Source organism: Archocentrus centrarchus, chromosome 9 (assembly GCF_007364275.1).
Source record: "Archocentrus centrarchus isolate MPI-CPG fArcCen1 chromosome 9, fArcCen1, whole genome shotgun sequence".
Taxonomy (NCBI): domain Eukaryota; kingdom Metazoa; phylum Chordata; class Actinopteri; order Cichliformes; family Cichlidae; genus Archocentrus; species Archocentrus centrarchus.
The window spans coordinates 4,946,626-4,969,685 of record NC_044354.1 but is presented as its reverse complement, the minus strand read 5'-3'; the positions used below and the strand labels follow the sequence as shown (position 1 = coordinate 4,969,685).

General features: G+C 41.1%; 1 protein-coding gene across 4 annotated transcripts in view; it reads left to right on the top strand.

Moving 5' to 3' along the window:
• LOC115785470 (transducin-like enhancer protein 4) overlaps positions 1-22,728 on the top strand; it is a 42,977-nt gene extending 20,249 nt beyond the window's left edge. For 2 of the 4 annotated variants that reach the window (XM_030737130.1, XM_030737128.1), the window contains 14 exons: positions 398-596; positions 5,594-5,610; positions 10,285-10,407; positions 12,404-12,457; positions 12,559-12,711; positions 12,930-13,062; positions 13,263-13,450; positions 14,736-14,812; positions 14,953-15,202; positions 15,328-15,575; positions 19,376-19,523; positions 20,528-20,678; positions 20,904-20,980; positions 22,413-22,728. In XM_030737130.1, coding sequence (XP_030592990.1) covers positions 398-596; positions 5,594-5,610; positions 10,285-10,407; positions 12,404-12,457; positions 12,559-12,711; positions 12,930-13,062; positions 13,263-13,450; positions 14,736-14,812; positions 14,953-15,202; positions 15,328-15,575; positions 19,376-19,523; positions 20,528-20,678; positions 20,904-20,980; positions 22,413-22,520 — 1,926 coding nt within the window. In that variant the 3' untranslated portion in view covers positions 22,521-22,728. Of the gene's footprint in view, positions 1-394; positions 597-5,593; positions 5,611-10,284; positions 10,408-12,403; positions 12,458-12,558; positions 12,712-12,929; positions 13,063-13,262; positions 13,451-14,735; positions 14,813-14,952; positions 15,203-15,327; positions 15,576-19,375; positions 19,524-20,527; positions 20,679-20,903; positions 20,981-22,412 lie in introns of all 4 variants that reach the window. The other 2 variants (XM_030737127.1, XM_030737129.1) reach the window with 2 other exon arrangements.
• Positions 22,729-23,060: the final 332 nt, after the last annotated feature.

Here is a 23,060-nt window from a genome sequence, read left to right as displayed (position 1 = left end):
GATATCAAGTCACATGTATTTATAATGATATACAATGAAAAGTCTTTTGTATCATAGTAATTGCTAACCTCTTTCTACAGGAGATTTGGGTTTACTGGTCATATATCTTTCACAGAAAATATCCATTATATAAATATCACTAATAATTCAAACATTTTAGTGTTTCTGAGGTAATGAAAAAATTGTATCTGATATTTATCTCTGTTCAAGCTGTAGTCTGCAGGTTTCAGCTGCCATGTGGTGCTCCTAATAAGAAATTTCCCCCACTCACTTTTATTTTGTTGTCCCTTCCTCACTTCTACATCTTGCCATCTACTTATTTGTGTGTTTTTTTTTTTGTTTTAAGCATGCAGAGTCCTTCAAATCTTAATCAGTGTTTCTGTGTCTGCTTCAGCAGCAGCAGCTCCAGGCTCAGCACCTCTCTCACAGCCATGCCATCCCTGTGCCGCTAACACCCCATCCGGCAGGCCTTCAGCCCCCTCTGCCTCCTGGGGCCAGTACTGCCAGCCTGCTGGCTCTGTCCTCTGCCCTGAGTCACCAGCTGCCACTCAAAGATGAGAGAAAGCATCACGAAAACAACAGTGAACACACAAGAGGTAAGGTCCGCTTTGTATGTGCTCTGTTTATACAGTAGGCGTTGATTTTGCGTTGTGTTTGCCTGTCTTGATCTCGGCACGTCTAAAAAGAGTCTCTTTTACAAGTTTGTATGTTAAATGTTGCAATGTGAGTTTTCAAGGTACTGTTGTTGTTTTTTTTCGCAATTACAGTTTAGAGTTCAGTCTAGAAAAGAGTTCAGATCAGCAAAGTCTTAGATTGGCACTGTGTCTCATTTTTCTTTATATAAAGCAAGAGAAAGGTAGATACAAAGATGCAGTATCAGTTTGATTACTGTCATGGCAAAAAGGAGGTAAACTCTCGATCATTTCGCACATCAGAACATAATAAAAACATATCTAGTCTTGTCAGCCAAGGTCTATCAGGTATTAAAATAAGGTAAATACAGCCTCACATGAAAAACAAAATTATTTAACAAACACTAAGCCAAAATGCAGAAGCAGTGTGTGAAAAACTAGTACATCCCATGATTCAGTAGCTTGTAGCACCTTCTTTAGCAGCAATAACTTTCTGCAGGCATTCGCTTATCCTTCGCTCTCTTAAGGTCCCGCCACAGCATTTCAGTCAGGTTGCACTCTGGACTTTGACTGGGCCGTTGCAATACCTTGATTTCTTTTTCTTTTTTCAGCCATGCTGTTGTAGATTTGTTGCAGTGCTTGGAATCATTGTCTTGTTGCAACACCCAGTTTTGGCCAAGCTTTAGCTGTCAGACAAATGGTTTCACATTTGACTCCAGAATACTTTGGTATACAGAGGAATTCATTGCCGACAGTGACTGCAAGGCGCCCAGGTCCTGTGGCTGCAAAACAAACCCAAATGTGTTTTTTTTTTCAGCTGATATATGGTCAAAAATATGCGTTAAATGGAATTTCCCATTTTAAATTCTAGTAGGCTGCAGATCTAGAATCTGGATCGGATCCAGATGGCGTTTGGTTCGGAGGGAGATATAGATTTTTAAAATTTTGCCCTATGTTAAGGGCCTTGATCTTGACCCAGTTGTAGCAAAAATTGAATCAGGGGATCTAGGGTTCACTAGCCATATTTCATATAAATTGGGAATGAATCAAATTCGTAGTTCTGTTGTAATATTGTTAACAAACAAAGAGATAAAATTACACAACATAATATGCCATGTGTTGTCATTCATCTGAGATCTATTTACCTAATCTCATTGTACATCCTGTATAATGACAATAAAGGCATTCTATTCTAATTTTAAGACCTGCTAAGGACAAGAATTTTTTTTTTATGTCTTGATATGTAAAACTTCAGAAATGAAGGGTGTACTTTCTTTTTATTGTCACTGCAGGAGAGATAGTTTGAAACAGAGTAAGAACCCCAAAAGAATTTCCAGCAACTTGGCTGTTTTATTTCACTCATAAATAGATGCTAAATATATTTAGTAAACATAAACAACAAAGCTTCAATCTTTTGTTCATTTAGTGATCCTAATCCACTTTTACATGTCAGAATATTCAGCCAGCATTATGAATTACCACTTGTAATGGCTGATGCTTAATTGTTAGTGCTCTGAATGAACAGCAGTTAAACAATTAAAAGCTGATTTGTCTTTATGCCATTTTAATTGGCCTAATAGGAAGCAATACACAACCACCATGATGCCTCTTTTTTCTTGTTCACACAGAGCGCTTCAAATTCTTCTCTGAGCTGACTTTGAGCTCAAGCATTTAATTACTCTTCATAGAGACTCTGTGTGTGTGTGTCTGTGTTTGTGTGCAGGATAGAAACTGTGTGCCAGCACTTAATTACTCTGTTGCAGCATGTCAGTGAGTGCAGCAGAGCAGTTAACCTTGCACTGTAGCTGCAGTAAAGCTAACAGCTGCAAGCTCAGGTAATACTCACCCGCATTAGGAGCACAGTCAGTAAGAACAGAGACCCATCTCTGAAAATGACTGTGTGTCCTTATTTGTTCTTTTAACCTTTAAAAAAGCATCTTTTTTCTATAATTTACACTGTTGAATAATGAGTGACTGTGGTGCTAACCTCAGTGTAAGTTGAACTTCCTGCACTTCTTCAGTTGCAAATTTAGAATCTGGCCAGTAAAAATGGTCATTATTAATGTTTTAAAAGACACGCAGCTGATAATGTACAAACTGCAATATGCATATGCACTTATGTGCATAAAAATCCATTCACTGTATCAGCTGAGAGCAGAACTTTGAGGCAAATACAATTTAAACCAGCAGCAGGTCCTCCCAACTAAACAATCATCTGAGTTTTTTCCCACTTTTCTGCTGTAGGTGTTTTTTATCTTGCTGCTTACTTTTGTTTTCATGTGGTTTGTTTAAGTTTAGGCACCAAAACTATTTGGTTAGGGTTACAGGTGGAAAGTTATGAAGTACAAATACCTCGTTACTGCACTTATGTAGGTATCTGTACTTTACTTGAGTATTTATTATTCTGACTACTTTTTCTTTTACGCCCTACATTTTTTTCTACTCCTTACATATTCAAAACAGACTCGATACTTTGGGTTTAAGACATTTGAGGGATGTTTCTATTTCCAGTCACTGTGCACCTTCAAGCATCAAAGTGATCTGAGTCTAAATGGAAGGAGCAATGACACATAAGGGGCTATTAATTGGCATATCCATCTTCGAGGTTTATTGCATATAAAGACATGAAAGAGGCAATAATTTATGCATCATTTATAGCACTGTACTCGGGGGTTACAGGGGGCCGGACTGAGTGCAGATGTCGTTGTGGTCGCGGTTCTTCAGCATCTAGCTAGTGCTGCAGAAGAGGAGCGAGCATAAAGGGAGTAATGTGTTATTGCAGGTACTTTCAAATGCATCATTTCTATGAGCTCAACAAATATCAGCAAACACGCAAACTGTTTGTGTGCAGTTTGTCACACAGCGAGTCTGCTAGCTAAAAGGTCCAGCTGCTGTGTGAGAAAAAAAAGAGAAGTTCACTCAGAGATGGAGAAAGAGGACGGGAGAAGAAGAAGAGAGGTTAGATTTAAAGGGAAAGAGTGCTCAGTGACATTTGATCAACTAGAATTTTAAGGCTTACATGTAATGTCCTCATTTTTTTTATTATATATTGGATCTGCATATGATGTGAAGTTGTGCATTTTGATATTGTGAAACGTCCTGCAAGAAACTGAGGTACACCAACTTTGTCTTATTCAAAGGTTGCATAAAAATACTGCAGTTTAGTGCAGGATAAACTGGTCGGCTTGCTTTACTCCGGGGACTTTACAGTAAAACTCAGTGTTGGACTGGTGCAGAGCAGCTGTGGTGTTCATGGTCAGTGTTAGGTTAGGTATAATCAGCATGCTGTCAGGTGCCGTTTACACGAGACCGTTTTCATTTTGAAACGGTGTCGTTTTGATGCGTTTCGGCCTTGCGTTTACACGACAACGGTGTCGTTTTGATGCGTTTCGCCCTTCTGTTTACACGACAACAGAGTGAAAACGATGTGTTTCAGAAACGGGGTCCAGAGTGGAGCGTTTCAGAAACGCACCGGCTTGCGTTTTCGTGTAAACACTTGAAACCGGGGTGATTTGAAAACGCTCGACTCGCACATGCGCACTATGGTTGCGACGGCCAGTTTTTCGCGCACGCGCAAACTGATAAACAGTACTCGCGGATTCACGAGTGCTTCTTATGCTTTTCCTGTGTTTTTACCGTTTTGTAATTCAGCGTTGTGTGCAGCAGCGATCCAACCTCATCATCGGTCCACACAAAACCTCTCACATTGGCCGTTTTGTAAGTAATGAACAATTTGCCGCACTACCTACTGTGTCACTCCACGCATGCGCGTCTTGCGTAAACAAACTGCAAAGAGAAAACCAACGCCAACTTGTGGCCTGGCATGGGAACTACATCGTTTTCATCGTTTCACATGTCCTCGTGTAAACGCGGATCGTTTCTGAAACGCCATCGTGTAAACGAAAGGCTGAAACGCATCAAAACGACACCGTTTCCAGTGAAAACGGCTTCGTGTAAACGGCACCTCAGTGTAGGGGGTGTAAATCAGCTAAGATAGTCTGTGAAACACTGGGTTACATCTCACTGAATTCAGTTGTGTAAATCCACACAAAGCAGCAGCAGCTGATCACAGCCTCCACACAAGGAAAATCCACTGGAGCTCACAACAGAAATGATAGTGAGCTGGGATTATTTTCCCACACTGAGCCACTACAGCCGATCTTAGGGTCCCCCCCACCTGCTGAATCCCGCTGTAACCCCTGACTGTACTCATTTTTCTGTTTAGGTGATGAGGCAGAGTCACCCTCTACAATGTAGGCAATAACAAATAGTAATAACAAATTCTCTTTATTTTTCTCTGCTCATGTTCTACATAACAGTGTTGAAGCTGAGTGCATTCATGAGAATTAGAAGTTTGTATTCTCATGTAATAATATGTTATTATTACATTAATTCTATATTATTACATTAATATAGCATTAATATAGCACTATTTTTGCTAGCTTTGCACAAAAATAGAAAGAAACGTCCTCCAAAAGCTACTTTGAGTACCTTTCAGAGTCTGCACTTTAGATTTAGAAAAGCTTGGACTGATTCTTTGATCTGCAGCTCTTCCTGTCCATGTGTTAAAGTGTCACTGAGCAAAACAGTGAACTGGAGTTTCTGATGGGCACAAGGTGTGCTTTGCATGGCACCTTTGTCACCATCAGTGTGTGAGTGTATGTGTGAACGGTTAATTGAGCGCAAAACTGGAAGAGCTATATTGTATCTGTTAATGTGGAAAAGTGGTGTAAGTACAATTCATTTGCAGTAATTCTGCGAAAATCCATAAACTGTAATGTAAAAAAGAAATTCCGTAATATCCCCAGATACAGTAGTGTGTGTGTGTGTGTGTGTGTGTGTGTGTGTGTGTGTGTGTGTGTGTGTGTATGTGTGCGCGCGTATGTCTTCAAAGGTGTTGTTGTGCTTCAAACATTGAATCTGTCGTTCTTTTTTCTGTCTCATGCCTGCCGCCCTCTCAGACAGAGACTCGGTCAAGGTAAGTCCTTTCTTTCTTCATTCGCTTTGTGAAAAGACATATTTAGAGAATAGCTTCATTTCTTCTCACTCAACTTTGCTGCATCTTTTTTGTATTTTGTACTTTTTTTACTTCATATAAAAGGGTAGACAAGGCTTTTACTCATAACACGCAAAAAAGACTGTTTATGTGAATGTCTGTCTCTGTAAACAGAGAATGTCTACGTGTACATTACAGGGAAAACTGTTCAACAACATTCCCAAGATCTTAAAGGCTTAGACATGAAGTATTTCATTTAAATGTAACAGATCACAGTAAGACATAATGATACTAGAAATAATGAAAACATTAGAAGCTTCTGATCTTCTAGTCATTTATGTGTTCTTCACCTATGCTGTGTGTAATAAAAAATATCTGATATGGGAAACTGGTAACAGCTAGCAAGAAAAGATAAAACCGGGTGAAAGAGAAACCCCAAGGTGAGCAGAGAAGAAAGTGAAAAAGCGCAGTACGGTTAGTGAAGGAAGGAGGGAGCAGAAAGAGGCAGCGCAACAGATCACTGTTCTATCCAGCGGTTGTAGTAATTAGTCCCTTAAGCGCAGCGTTTCCCAAGGCAAACATTTGGTTTGTTGAATACTCAATGAGCAGATTAGCATTTCTTTACACCAGCAGCCTGAGCGCACACACTCTTACACAAGCATGCAGGAGTTTAGAAGCTTGTGTGTGTGTGTATGTGTGTGTGTGTGTGTGTGTGTGTGTGTGTGTGTGTGTGTGTGTGTGTGTGTGTGTGCGTGTGTGTGTGTGTTTTCTTTGGTGTTTTGGAGTAGGCGGAAACAGGAGGAATGCTTTAACTGGGAGGTATGTTTGTTATCTGTTGCCCCCCCATGTAGTGTCCTCCTCCACACACACACACACACACACACACACACACACACACATGCGCAAACACACCTGGGTGCACACACACATACGCTCAAAGGTGTAGGCACCATGATGGGAGCAAATTAGCAGTGTGCGTGTGTGTGTGTGTGTGTGTGTGTGTGTGTGTGTGTGTGTGTGTGTGTGTGTGTGTGTGTGTGTGTGTGTGTGTGTGTGAGGTCATCAGAAAGCTTTGATAAAGATAGAGAGAGGCCAGAATGATGGATGCCTTTCATTAGTGCCCTGTGAGAACACACACACACACGCACACACATGCAGAGCTGCTCTTTGACATGGTGGCCAACAGTCACTTCATGAAACCAATAAGCCCCTTGTCAGTGGTCTGCAGTTGCCTTGGCAACAGTCCACAGAGTACAGTGTGTGTGAATTGCATGAACATCTGTGCCTTAATGTCCTTGGCGTTAGCACCATACACACTATAATGAATGTAATGTGTCTGTGTGTAGGTGTGCGTGTATAGATGCCGTACAGGCAGTCAATTATGTTGTTAACGGGTGTTTAAGGACTACAACTTCTCAGACCTGTCGTTGGCGGTGGGACTGGGTACTTTTCACACCACACTAATTGTTCTCACTGGCGATGGCTTATTTTAATTCTTGGTTTTTGTGTTGTTTCCTTTCACTTATTTCGCTAAAAGATAACAATTCTCACACAAAGGAATACATTTTCTCTTGTTTTTTCCAGTCACAGAAGTGCAATCACGTAGTAAGAATGTAACCATCTTTGTCTGGATGTTGCATTTTTTTTTTAAAGAAGAGGAATACATTTCTAATGAGGCCGCTTTCAAGTTTAGACTGACCTTTACTGTTAATCACCTGTTGAAGTAAACGCAGTGCAGCTTATTTTTTGTGTGACTCCTATAGTGGCCTTCTCTTTTCAGACTTTTTCTGTTACTGTAAACAAGCTGTACAGATACAGAATAATAAAAGACTAACTGAGCTGAGCAGAGTGAAAGAAATATTAGAGCGCTAAAGATTTGGGTTTTTTTGCAGAACTCGTCTGTACAGAGCAGCCCATGGTCCAACTAAGAAAAAGCATCTCTCTCTTTATAAATATTTAATTTATAAATTTGGTGATGACTTCAGAGAGCAAGGACCTCTCTGCTAGGTTAAAACTGGAAGGTTGGTTTTGAAGTTTGAGCCCAAATATGGTTATTCTGTGAATCTACCTTTAAATCTGAATAAATTTGACTTACTTGGTGAATGTGGTTGTTGCTAAAATGCTTGAATCCCTGAGTCTCTGAAGAAAGAAGTGGGAGTCCAGTGATCCTAATTATGAGCAAGTTTTGGTTGCATGTAGGTAAACAGACTGTGTGGAGAGCAAAAGAGGAAACACGCTTGCTCAACAAGGATTTATCTTTTTATTATTTAAAATTTACTCTTTTTTTTTTTGCAAATTTCTTTTTGTCCCGTTGTTCCCAGAGGCTTGGTCAGAAGACTAGTTTACGGGTTCCCAGATTATTCAATAGGCAAGTAATTATTTGGTAAGAGGAAAAAAACAAAAAATAGAAAGGGAAGACGAGACAAAGACAGACAGAAAGCTCAGTGTCAGACTGCATTTGAACTGGGCATCTTCCAGGTGGGTGTGTGTGTATACAGTATAAATGTGTGTGCGTGTGTGTGATCAGGGAAATCCTAAAAATAAAAGCGTTTTTGATAAATAGTTTGTGGTTACAATTAACACAAAACAACACATTAAAGATATCTCACCTCTATTTTTGAAACCCTGTGATGCACCCTGAACATCCACGTTGAGCTTTGAATTCATGGTGCTCAACAACAGCAGCGTAACCTGCTGTAACTCATCCTGGACATCCATGCTTCCAATTATCCGAGAGACGCAAGGGAGTCAGCAAAGCTGTTTGTAAAGCTGAAAAACACAGAACTCTCGAGGTTGCAGATATCATTATCAGGACCTGCAGAATCAATTTGAAATGGGAGGCAAATATAATTATGGTGTGAATGGAAATGAATACTCTCACTCAACCACACCTCAGAGGTCCTCACATTCATAATGCTCGTACTGTCAGCGGCGCCTTCATTTGTCTCTGCGGCAAAATTAATTTGCTTTGATGTTTTTGAAAGAGCTAATTTGCAGGCTAATTAATCTAATCAGTCTGGAAATAGAGCGACACAGAGTCAGGGGCTCAATTTGCCTCGTCTCACTCAAGACGAGACACACACCTGTACACACACACACACACAGGCTTCTTAACATTGTTTGCACATATGGAGTACTAAAATGTAAACAGGTACAAGTGCTGCCTGAGCACAGCCACACACATACACACACATATATACACACAGTGAACCCCTCACTCCTCCCCCCACAGAATCTTTGTCATCAACACTTGCAGCACGGCAAAGGGCAGCGGAAAGGTTACAAGCGTGAGTTAGTGGAAAGGTCGAGCTAAAGGTCCTGCTTTATTTTTCTTCTCTGTCCATCGTCTGCTGGGTAAGAAGGACCTCCCAATGAGAGAGAGAGAGAAATCAGCAGAGACAGGCAGTGCTAGAGGGGAAATGTTTAGTTGACCTTATTTTGATCCTTGCTTCTCAAAGAAGATTAATCCTTCAGTAACGGTATTTAAAGGATGCCATATTTGATTAAGAAAGAGAGACATCAGTGAAATCCTCCCCCTAAAGCTGCGATGGTGTAGTCGAACTGTCAAGGCTGCAGTGCTGCTTTTGTATTGTGTGATACAGTAAAAAGGAAATTGTTTTGACAGGCAGAGGATCTTTTAAAAGCGAGATGGAAATCTAGCAGTGAGTACATTGTGTTTGCACTGCTCGGCTTCGTCTTTTTTTTTTGCTTGCATTGTTGACTGATGGCACAAGTCTTAACACATTCAAAAGTTTTCTTTTAACAGTAAAAGCTGCAGCTTACATATTGCCTTTCAGTCTGTTCGAGGGTACATTTGTGATTTGTGTCGAGAGCTGGTTTTGCCTTTGATAATCACGTCTTCTTCAGCAGAGCCTCAAGGATTCTTTCTGTATCCAGGTTAGGTTGGGTTGCACATCCAGGAACGTGACCTAATCTTTAATTTTATGTTTATTTAAAAATTTTGTTATTGGTGAATTCTTAAGTTGACCCATAAACAATACTACTGTTCCCTAAGTAATAAAGGGAACTTTATTCTCAAACTTTAGACTGACATGCTCGACACTTTATGCTGATTTTTTTCTCCTGTCTTTATGTATTGCTTGTTTACTCTGGTGGTCAGTTTTGGTTTTATTTGCACAGGTTTGAGTTATTTGTGTTTCTGGGATTTCTGCCTTGAGGCAATGAAAATGAATGATTTTCTGTTTGGTGTAGAGCGCAAAAAATGACATGCAAAAAAAAAATCCTGAAAGTTGTTTCTGCAGATGCTGTGAGCTGGTGCTCTAATAGCCGTTTTCCACAGATGTCTAATTTAAAAGTGTTAGAGTACCACACAGTTACTGTGCCCAAAATGGCTATGGGATGGGCCACTGCAAGAATTTGCCAAGAATGGTTTCTGAAACCAGTCAGAGACAATGCCAGTGTGGGCTGCCACCAAGTCACAACTGGCTCTGCACCCAAAAATCGAGATAGAAGGATATATTTAAATATACACATGCAGCAGAAAATGTTGGTCTTGGGGACATTTTTTAGACTTTTTTTCTGGCCAGTCCTTTCTGATTATGCCACTTTTTTTTAATACAATGATTTTCAAGTATATAGTTTATGTATTTTAGAACAAAATAATCTGTTTTAGTCTGTTTTTGTTGCTTCTTCCAGAGCTCATCTATCTCTCCATCAGCCAATTTTCGAACCGGAGAGAAGCATCGAAGTTCAAGTGATTATTCCTCTGACAGCAAGAAACAGAAGACAGATGATAAGGAGCTGACCTCCACACGCTATGTGAGTGAATATGTTAAAATTATTATTATTTTAACTGCAGAGAAGATTTATTATTAAGCTCATTAGAAAGGATTAGGGGCAGGGAGAGCTCTGTCTAAATGAAATAAATTGAGATCAGTTATTCTTTATTTCAGAAATGAAATTAGGAGAGCTGACTTTTACATAAAATTCACTATTGCTTTTTCATTTTTTGCCCAGCTGACCCTCAAAACTTATAGAAACATGGCGTGCCAAAGGTCTTTAAACCAAGTTTATGAGCTGTGCCTCAGATGACCCACTGGGATGCTCCATAGTGAAGCTGTTTTGACCATGATATTTAACAAATGGTGTTTACCCCGTGAGCCAGTTCATACAGGCAACTTAAGCTGTGCCATGCTGTACACATGTAACATCCCTCACTCTCCTCATGTCACACACCAAACACACCTATCTACACATTTATTTAAGCTGCAGAATGTCTCATCTTACCTGTCTGCTGTTTCAACCCCTACTACCCCAGAAACTTCATCTTTAGGCTCTTGAGGGGGGTATACTCACCAGCCGCTTCGTCAGGTGCACCTGTTCAACTGCTCATTAATGCAAATATCTAATCAGCCAATTACAAGTCATCAGCTCAGTGAATTCAAGCATGTAGACATTGTTAAGCTGATCTGCAGAAGTTCAAACCGTCAGAATGGGAAAGAAAAAGTAAGAGAGAGACTTTGAACGTGGCATGGTTGCTGTTGCCAGATGGGCTCAGAAACTGCTGATCTACTGGGAATTTCCCGCACAACCAGCTCTAGGGTTTACTGAGAATGGTCCGAAAAAGCGAAAATATCCAGTGAGTGGCAGTTCTCTGGGTAAAAATGCCTTGTTGATGTCATAGGTCACAGGAGACTGTCAGACTTTGAGCTGATAGGAAGGTAGCAGTAACTCAAAAAAACCACTCTTTGCAACTAAAGGATGCAGGAGAGCATTTCTGAACGTGCAGCATATCGAACCTTGAAGCAGATGGGCTGCAGCAGCAGAAGACCACACTGGGTGCCACTCCTGTCAGCTAAGAACAGGAAATTGAGGGTACAATTGACATCCAAATTGGAAAAATGTTGCTTTGTCTGATGAACCTTGATTTCTGCTGTGACATTTGGATGTTAGGGTCAGAATTCAACACAAATGAGATGAAAGCATGCATCCAGTTTACCTTGCATCAGTGGTTCAGGCTGTTGGTGGTGGTGTGATGGTGTGGGGGAAATTTTTTTTGGCACACTTCAGACCCCTCACTACCAATTGGGCATTGCTTAAATATTGCAGCCTACCTTAGTACTGTTGCTGACCATGTCCATCCCTTTATGAATAGAGTGTACCCATCAGACTCTTTATTCTTCTGCTGTAATAAATTGATCGTGTCAGTGACTGTCAGTGGTAATGAGACAATAGGAAACAGCTGGGAGACAAACACAGGAAGCAAAACTAAACACACCGCACACGGAACAAAAGCACACCAAAATAAAACAGGAGACTAAGACACATGACCTTGACGTCGGGACAGGAAGGTAAACAAACACTGAGACGAAGTGCAAGTGGAGCTGAGGATAAAATCCAGAGACAAAAAAAACAAGACTAGGGTGGACTGGATCACAAGGGAACAAACAACACGAGAAACAAAGAAATAACTCATGATGTGAAAAGGGAAGGAAAATAAACTAGAACAATAATCATTTCAAAACAAAACTCAAAAACTCAAAACCCTGGATCCAAGACCCGGAGACCATGACAGTGACAACAATGAAAGTTGAAAGAGGAAATAAAAATATGTTATGGTCTTCACTTACAGTGTTAACTCCTTCATTAAACAGATATTTTTATGTGAATTTATTATCAGGTGTTGAGCTGGATAAACTGCTTCAGATTCTTGTTGTGTATTTTAAATTCTGCATTCTAGAAAATATCTTTTATTTATTTGCTTTTTCGTTATAATGGCTTAAACATTAAGTATGCTTCTTTCTGTTTGACCCAGGAAAGTGATGGAGAGAAGAGTGACGATAACTTGGTAGTGGATGTCTCCAATGAGGTACAAAACAATACCTGTATACGACCAGACTCGCAGCTTCTGTGTTACCTATTCAGAAACTGTGATCTATCACGGTCCCTTATATTTACCTGTGCTCACAGGATCCAGCGTCTCCTCGAGGAAGTCCTGCCCACTCTCCACGAGAGAATGGATTGGATAAAAGTCGTCTGTTGAAGAAAGACCCGCCACTGAGTCCTTCCTCCATCGCGTCCTCCAGCAGCACACCTTCATCCAAGTCTAAAGATATTAATTTGGTGAGTCATTTGGATAGCCTCCTGATATTATTTTTTCATTTATTCTAATTTTCTATTTATAGCCATCCCGTATGATTCATACAGTAAACTCACTCAGTGAATTCAATGAATGCTCCTGCACTGTTATTAAATTTGAAAAAAAAAATCAAAAATATAAAAAATTTGCATGTCTTTCAGCTTTTTATGTGGACGTCTTCCTTTACTAATGTGTGTTGTAGAATGAGAAGTCCACAACTCCTGTGTCCAAGTCCAGCACCCCGACATCCCGCTCCGAAGCCCCCACACCAAGCAGTGCCTCCACCCCTGGCTTGAGGTCGGCACCCAGTAAATCATCAGGAGTTGAGGCACTGAGTAAGTGGTGCACACACAACATAAAACATCTCTGCTTGCATCTGTCAGACAGTGGATATGACTCAGTACAAATTCAAAAGTGTATGACTAGTGTAGGCAAGAATATGTCTATGACACATTTAAGTCTAAAACTTTGCTTAAAAGCTTCAGATGTAACCTCAGATGTTTATGTCACAGCTTGGTTCTGTTGTGTCTTGTAGCTCCTGGTCTCCGCACACCCCTGGCAGTGCCCTGCTCGTACCCCGGCCCATTTGGAATGGTTCCTCACCCTGGTATGAATGGAGAGCTGAGTGGAACAGGAGCAGCCTACACTGGCTTGCATAACATTTCCCCACAGATGAGTGCAGTGGCCGCCGCTGCTGTGGCAGCCTATGGACGCACACAAGTGGTACCCGAACACTCACAGATGCATGCATAAAGCAGATGTAAAAAATAGCTACATATTTTCTGTCAGTGTTACAAATGAACTTGAAGGACCAAAATAACTGCAGCTATTAAACATAGTTAAAAAAGTGATGCCATAGATAATTGTCACTTTTCTACAAGTTTTTCCATTGAAGTGTGTTTTTATAACTATAATTTCAGCTGTTTATGTCAATTATGTAATGGGAAATTGTCTTAAAATGGTAACCATATATGGGCAAATGTTCCCTGGGTGATGGCAATAGTTCATCAGGTAGCAGGTAAAAATGTTCTCAGACAGAATGAATTTGATGACGATTCCAGGTCAAAACATCCAGAGTTTTCTATTTGTTTTATTTTATACAGTAACTGAAATAAAACCAAAGATTATATCTTAAGTACATAAGTGGCAGTGGCGCAGTGGGTAGGTGCTCACCTTGCAGCCGGAGCGTTGCCGGTTCGAGTCCCTGTCCCTGTGCTGCGTGTCCTTGGGCAAGACACTTAAACCACATTGCCTAAAGGTAGCGCCGGTCTCTGGCTGCATGACCGCATATGCTCGTCTCTGGATGAGTAATCTGGAGCGATCATTTCATTGTGTGCCTTGTGTGTACAATGAGTTGAATCTAACATCTATTCTGGAAACTAAACTGAGTTAGAATAACAGTGATAGTTAAGGAGGGTGAAGCCAGGCAATATGTGTTAATTAATCAATTAAAGCGTTTTTAAGCAAAGCAAAACCTGCAGGTAGGGAGTGTGTCAAGTTGACAAGGTTGGGCAGAAAGTCAAAAAAAAAATCATTGTGGCTTTTGAAAACTTTCCTGCCTCTAGAGCACAGTTTTCAGGATGTTCAAAGAACATCTAAAGGTATTAATTTGACAAGTTATTTATAAAACATGCTGCTTGTAATTAATTTTAATCCACCTATTAATTGAAAACACCTTAACATTTGGCAGTTCATTCCTACTGGGTATCTGTAACATTCCTACATAAACAGTGGGAAAACCCCTTTTATGAGAGATAAAATCCTTTCCACATCAGAGTGTTTTCTAAATACTTAGTTGCACCTGGTTTCTGTTTAAATCATACTAATGATTAAAACAGATCATTTGTAAATTTTATAAATGAGGTCCGTGGATATAAAACAAAAATATTTTTGTTCCTGTCATGTCACTACAAATGCCTTCCTGCCCTGCACACCTGCTTTCATTTAAGTCTTCTATTTGTTGAAACATTTTTGTATATTTTCTAAATATCTCACTCGTGTTCTTTAGGTGGGATTTGATCCTCACCACCACATACGTGTTCCTGGACTTCCTCCTAACCTGTCAGGCATTCCTGGTGGAAAACCGTATGTTTCTTCTATTCCTTCTCAAATGGCATAATCACACTGAGAAAGTTCACCAATATTTATTAGGCTCCGCTTACTTTTGTCTTACTTTTTCTCACCACTTTTTATCCACTCACATGACCGCCTTTCCTTTCCTCCAGAGCCTATTCCTTTCACGTGAGCGCTGACGGACAGATGCAGCCTGTGCCTTTTCCTCCGGATGCACTGATCGGCCCCGGCATCCCGCGCCACGCTAGACAGATCAATACTCTCACCCACGGGGAGGTTGTGTGTGCCGTTACCATCAGTAACCCTACGCGTCATGTTTATACCGGCGGCAAGGGCTGTGTCAAGGTGTGGGATATCAGTCACCCGGGCAACAAGACCCCTGTTTCCCAGCTGGACTGCCTTGTGAGTGCAACACATCGTCCTCAGATAACATACTTTTAGAATGCTGCTCATTTTCTAAGTGTTTTACAGCCACTCGTTTCCTGCATGCATACATTTCAATGACAGTTCTGTTTCTGGTACATCAGAACAGAGATAACTACATTCGATCCTGTCGGTTACTTCCTGATGGACGAACTCTCATTGTTGGAGGCGAAGCGAGTACTTTATCAATCTGGGATTTGGCTACGCCGACTCCTCGGATCAAAGCAGAATTGACTTCGTCAGCACCTGCATGTTATGCTCTGGCTATCAGCCCTGATTCCAAAGTCTGCTTTTCCTGCTGCTCTGATGGAAACATCGCTGTCTGGGATCTTCACAACCAGACTCTGGTTAGGTATGGAGCTGGGGAAGGTGATATAAAAAAAAAGCTAATTTATGAACCTGTTATTACAAACCAAAACAGCAATAAATGCCATCTATTAGTTCAATGAGTATGCTGACCAGGTTGATATCAGGCCAACTTCTCCAACTTAGTGGGGTTAGGTTAACAGGTGAGGTATGAATGTGACTGCAAAGGTTTGTCTGTCTCTCTGTGTTAGCCCTGCGACAGACTGGGATTATATATGGGAATTCTAAATATCATGTTAATTTGGACCTTTGACCTTGTCTTTAAGGTCAAGTAAGGTCAAATTTTCATAAAATGTCTTTTATCTTTAAAACTATGCTTAAAATTCTGCTGCCTTTGTTTGTATTGGCAATATTTATACGGTATATGGGGGTTCTAAATATCACATAGTTTGCATCCAAATATCATGTCACATTTGACCTCTGATCTCACTTTTACATTTCACATCTGTCTTTCTTTCAAAGTATAGCACCAGTCAAAAGTTTGGAAACACCTTCTCATTCAGTGTTTTCATTATTATTTTTTCTTACATTGTAAATTAATACCGAAGTCATCTAGACTATGAAGGAACACATAAGGAATCATGTAGGAATCATCACACTCTTGGTATTCTTTCAGTCAATTCAGTGCATTTATATAGTGCCAAATCACAACAAACAGTCGCCTCAAGGTGCTTTATTGTAAGGTAAAAACCCTACAATATTTACAGGGAAAACCCAACAATCAAAACAACCCCCTGTGAGCAAGCATTTGGCGACAGTGGGAAGGAAAAACTCCCTTTTAACAGGAAGAAACCTCCAGCAGAACCAGGCTCAGGGAGGGGCAGCCATCTGCTGTGACTGGTTGGGGCTGATGGGAGAGAGACAGGACAAAGAGCACACTGTGGAAGACAGTCGGAGATTAATAATAACTAATGATTAAATGCAGAGTGGGGTATAAACAGGTAATCACATGAAATGGTTTTCAGTCTTGAAGGAGTTCCCAGAGGTGCTGAGCACTTGGCTGCTTTGCCTTCACTCTGCGGTCCAACTGATCCCACACCATCTCAGCTGGGTTTAGATCAGGTGATTGTGGAGGCCAGGTCCTCTGATGTAACACTCCAACACCCTCTTTCTTGGTCAAATATTCCTTACATAGCCTGGAGGCGTGTTTGGGGTTGTTGTCCTGTTGAAAACCAAATGATGGTCCCACTAAGCACAAACCAGATGGGATGGCATGTCGCTGTAGAATGCTGTGGGTAGCCATGCTGGTTAAGTGTGCCTTGGATTTTGAATAAACAGTGTCACCAGCAAAGCACCCCCAGCTGTTAACTGAAAGCCATTCCAGATGACTACCTCATAAAGCTGACTGAGAAAATGCCAAGATGTGCTAAGCAAGAAGTGCTTCCTTTGGTAGCGCCGTTGTGAAACGGTTGCATGACCTCAGACATCTGTCTCCCCGGATGGATGTTCTGTTAACTGCAATTTCCCCATTTGTGGGACTAATAAAGGCATTCTTGATTCTTTGAAGAATCTGTAATATAAAACATATTCTGGTTTGTTTAACCCTTTTTGTTTACTAAATAATTCCATATGTATTTCTTCATAGTTTGGATGACTTAATCAAGTATTAATCAACGATGCAGACAATTTTTAAAAAATAAAAAAAACCACTGAATGAGAAGGTGTGTCCAAACTTTGGACTGGCACTGTATATAACACCAAAACGTATTGTTAAGAGAGAGAATGATCTGCCTAGTATACTGCATATACACTATATTGCCAAAAGTATTCACTCATCCGTCCAAATCATAGAATTCAGGTGTTCCAATCACTTCCATGGCCACAGGTGTATAAACCAAGCACCTAGGCATGCAGACTGCTTCTGTAAATGTTTGGGAAAGAATGGGTCGCTCTCAGGAGCTCAGTGAATTACATCGTGGAACCGTGATAGGATGCCACCTGTGCAACAAGTCCAGTCGTGAAACTTTCTCACTACTAAATATTCCACAGTCAGCTGTTAGTGGGATTATAACAAAGTGAGAGCATTTATGAATGACAGCAGCCCAGCCACGAAGTGGCAGGCCTTGTAAAATGACAGTGGGGGTCAGCGGATGCTGAGACGCATAGTGCACAGAGGTCGCTAACCTTCTGCAGGGTCAATCGCTACAGACCTCCAAATTTTATGTGGCCTTCAGATTAGCTCAAGAACAGTGCGTTGAGAGCTTCACCGAATGGGTTTCCATGGCTGAGCAGCTGCATCCAAGCCTTACATCACCAAGTGCAATGCAAAGTGTCAGATGCAGTGGTGTAAAGCACGCCGCCACTGGACTATAGAGCAGTGGAGACGTGTTCTCTGGAGTGATACAATCCAATGGACGAGTCTGGGTGTGGCGGCTGCCAGGAGAACAGTACTTGTCTGACTGTATTGTGCCAAGTATAAAGTTTGGTGGAGGGGGGGGATTATGGTGTGGGGGTGTTTTTCAGGAGTTGGGCTCGGCCCCTTATTTCCAGTGAAAGGAACTCTTAATGCTTCGGCATACCAAGACATTTTGGACAATTTCATGCTCCCAACTTTGTGGGAACAGTTTGGGGGTGGCCCCTTCCTGTTCCAACATGACTGCACACCAGTGCACAAAGGAGGTCCATAAAGGCCCTTTCTCCACTGCCCAGGTGCCGGTGCCAGTATTTGAACTGTTCAGCGGGTTTTCCACTGCTAACGCACTCGGTGCTTGGCCGACAGGTTCAACCCAGGCCCCGCAAGCTAGCTGGTCTCGAACCAAGAATGCGTGACGCAAGTGGCAGAAGGGCATGACTCTGCCAACTCAACATAAACTTTTCTACCATATTACATGTATATTACATGAGAAAAGCGACGCAATTTTCACGGCTGTGAATTGGTTGGGCTCTAAGGCTGAACTTGCTGCTTTGTATCAGTTCACAGATGAAAGAACGCAAAGTGCGTACTTGTCTTCTTGCTCGTAATCGCTGTCTGTGTTTACCTCTGTGCTGCACACAGATGCTGCAGTAGTTTTGTTTGGACCGTAAAATATGTTCGCAGCACAAGAAAGGGGAGCGTGTTCTCCCACGTTTGTGCCCTTCGGCTTCTGTGTCCAGATGAGGACCCGCCCACACTTCGCTGGTTCATTGAAACGACACCAGCATTGGCACGAGCACCGGCACCTCGGCGGTGGAAACGTAGTAAAAGACATGGCTGAGTGAGTTTGGTGTGGAAGAACTTGACTGGCCTGCACAGAGTCCTGACCACCACCCAGTAGAATGCCTTTTGGATAAATTATAGGCCTTCTCGTCCAACATCAGTGTCTGACCTCACAAATGTGCTTTTGGAAAAATTGCTAAAAATTCCCATAAACACTCCTAAACCCTGAAGATTTGAAGCTATTACAGCAGCAAAGGGTGGGCCAACATCATATTTAACTCCATGTATTAAGAATGGGATGTCACTCAAGTTCATATGCGTGTGAAGGCAGATGAGTGAATACTTTTGGCAATATAGCTTATCATAAGCTCAAGTTATTTACAAATGAATACCTATTATCCATTACCTACTCCTACATAAATAATCTTTATGCATTCAAAGTAAATATCTGTCATGCTACGCTTATCTGATTTTTACTGCACTACAAACTTCTTAGAGTACATTTAAAAAGAACAAAGAAAACAAAATGAATATATACAAAATATACTATTCCCTTCAAAGTAAATACAGAGTGAGCTGCCTTGGTGGAGGTCTGCACTCTCTTTTTCAGTGCTTCTTGTTAGTTATGGGTTTGTCTTGTTTCTCTGCAGGCAGTTTCAGGGCCACACAGATGGAGCCAGCTGTATAGACATCTCTAACGATGGAACCAAGCTTTGGACTGGGGGGCTGGATAACACGGTCCGGTCCTGGGACCTGAGAGAGGGACGCCAGCTGCAACAGCACGACTTCACCTCTCAGGTACAAGTTTCTATCAGCCCTTATTTATCTATGTCTCATAAACCAGTTTCTGTCTGACTTGCTGTATTGCACCATGTGTATGCGACATGTTGGCAACGATCACAGTGTAGCAGTGCGGAATTTGTTCTGCTCCTCCGGCAGCTTTCAGTCGTATGTTCTGTGTTCAAAAATTCGGGTTTTTGCACAGCCGTCTATTATTATTTGGTGGTAAAATGTCACAGATGAAAATTGTGCACCCCAGGACAAGTCACTGCCATTTGCAGTTTGCGTGATTACTGTCTCTGGTTTTGATTTATTGCAGTCATTTACAAGCTCAGTTCAGAACATTTAACCCACACTAAAGGCCAGACTGAGCCCTGTCCTCAAATACTTTTAACACTAATAATATGTGCAGGTAGACTTTAGTTTTTTTTTCCCCCTTGTGAGTAGAAAAGCAGCAATAATAGACCATTACTGCAATTTTCCTGAATAGAGCCATTTCAGTGTGCACATGAGGAGGTGAGTGTGCAGTAAAGAGAGCTCAGAGAGGACAGCCACGGCTGATAGAGTTCTTAGGCTTTCCAGTAATGTCAGGTCTAACCCCACTCCCCCTCTCTATGGCTGTAGCAAATTTGTAACCATCTGACAAAGAAAAGATGTAATGGTTTGCCAGGTTTGTCAGCTATCAGTTGTATTCCATGTATGCATTTTGGTCTTTAATAAAATGCTGGGATTTATTTCTAAACAATAAGGACTTAACTACTCATCTAACTCTTTATAATATATAATTGCATTTTTAAAACAGTGTTGCTTGGGTTGCATGTTGTCCCCCCAAATAAACACATTATCCATGAACTCATATGCCTACCTTGTCCTAATTATATATATATATATATATATATATATATATATATATATATATATATATATATATATATATAGAGAGAGAGAGAGAGAGAGAGAGAGAGAGAGAGAGAGAGAGAGAGAGAGAGACATTAAAATTGGTATGTCGGGCTTGGTTGCAGATCTTCTCACTGGGATACTGTCCAACGGGAGAGTGGCTGGCAGTGGGGATGGAGAACAGTAATGTGGAGGTGCTGCATGTCACCAAACCTGATAAATACCAGCTCCACCTGCATGAAAGCTGCGTTCTGTCACTCAGATTTGCGCACTGTGGTAAGAATAAACACGTTTATTGAGATGGTTCTGTTGCCAGACATGTTCCCGCCAGTATTTTACGATATGAAATGAATATATTTACCATGTCTTAGGGAAGTCCACATAATTAGATAGTGAGTTAGCAGCTGAGTGAGCTATTTAACCTTCACTAAAATAAATAACTTTGGTAATAGAGACCTCTTTTTGTTGGTGTAGTCTAATGCAGTTTGTCATCCTCTACAGGGAAGTGGTTTGTAAGTACAGGAAAGGACAATCTGCTAAATGCATGGAGAACCCCATATGGAGCCAGCATATTTCAGGTAAATGGGCAAGAGCGCAAACATGGATTAAAGGCAACTGAGAGTCCAAGTGCAGCACAGCACAATAGCCAAGGGTTACAGAGGTTATAGAAATAACCTCAAATCAGAGAGAGACATCAAACACCTTTTTGCTCACTAAATGTAAAGTTTAGTTATCAGGGTTCTATTCAGAGGACCCAGGAGTATGACACAAAAGACAGCTTGTAAAAAGCAAAAGCTGAGCTTTACTTGCAAAAGGAGACTCAAGGTTATTTAAAAAAAAAGAAAAAAAAAAAGATACATGCAGGTAAAATACAGGGAGCAGCTGATGCAGAATGCTAAGCACTCACAAGGTTCAAAAACAAGTTGGGATTAATCCAGTGCAAAACAAAACTGAGCAGCAGAATGCCGGAGAGCTAAAGCAGTAGTAGTAGTAGGTAGCGTGAGACTGGGAATAGCCTGCTGAGGGGGATGACTGGACAAATGAAAACATATGAACGGGGAAGAGCAGGCGATGCAGCAGGTGGGAAAGTGAAGCAGGTTAGAGTGGATAGTCTAAAGAGACAAGAGAGTCAATTATGGGAATACATAAGCTGGACTGAATGAATCACTAGATAAAAAGATGAAAAAAATGCACAAGTGAGGGTGCAAATAAAGCAAAATAAGAAAATTTAAGATGTGTTGCCACTTGTTCAGCTTCAATTCTTGGATATTACTTTATGCCATCTTTTAAACTCATCAGAAATTTATGGATTCAGTTAATCTTAACTTTTTAAAAATAAGGAACTGAAACACTTTAATTACCTAAGTCAAATCAAGCCTTTGGCTATGACACTCACAACTGAGCGATGATCCTTGAGCTGTTTCTACAACTTTCTGGATTCCTCCTGTAAATTAGACATACTGAGGCCAGGCACACATGGGTTCATGTGTCTCACAGTTGAGGTTGAGAGAACTGTCGCTAGATGTGCCAGACAGATATGGGGAGAGATATTGATAATATCCAAGAGAACAGTAACTTCCATCATTCTCAAATTGTGGAACAGTTTTCCTACATATGGCTGCCCAGCCAGACCAAGTCATCTGGGAAGAAGGGCTTTCGGTAGACAAGCAAATAAGAACACAGAAGACTTGAAGCATACTGCCAAGGAAACAAAAAAGCTGGCGAAAAGCTGCCAGAGTCCAGACCTGCACCCAACAGATCATCCGGCTTTGTGCCAGTTTGTGTTGTTAGGACACAAACTGGCACAAAGCCAGATGCAGTGAGAGTCACTGCGTGACTGAACTTTACTTTTGCAGATATTGTGAACTGAACAAGTGTTTGAATCAACCTTCTGTGGCTTCAGATTAACAAGAATGTCATGTATCAAAAAAATCATCTATTAAACGTGCGGCCTTCATCGTTCTCACCCTTTTCATAATTTTTCTTACATCTTTTATTCCCCCCTGACAGTCAAAGGAGTCATCCTCAGTGCTGAGCTGTGACATCTCCATCGACGATAAGTACATTGTGACAGGCTCAGGAGACAAGAAGGCAACCGTCTATGAGGTCATCTACTGAGAGAGCCGTGCTTGTTTAAATAACAAGGCCATCCAACCGTGAGGTCTCCTTCATCTGTGTAAATTTTTTATGTGTATAGGATCAACTTAAAAGGATCAAACGAAACATTTTCTCGGACCATGACCTACTGACCTTCTGGCTAGTCAAGGATCAAACCCAACAAGCAGACCCGAGCACAGATTTTTGTTTTCTTTTGAAGTCGCTTTTTGTTGTTGTGAGGATGCGTGAATGCTGTTGGCCCGTTAACATTCCTATATGTTACTTTTGACATATGCCTCTGATATAGTTGTTTTTTTGTCAGTGTATAGACTGTAATACAAGTGTTACTGTTCACATACATCCTAATCTGCCCATGTACTTTGTACATACCTGGAGGTTTAAAAGGATGCAAACTAGGTTGCAGATCAGAACCATGTTGTTCCTGGGCTACTCTGGAATATGATGATGGTGTAAATAAAGTGTAACGCTTAAGATCTTAATTTTTATTGCCATCTGTTTTGAGTCCGGTGCTGACCTTTCTTCACATTCTGACCCCCCCCA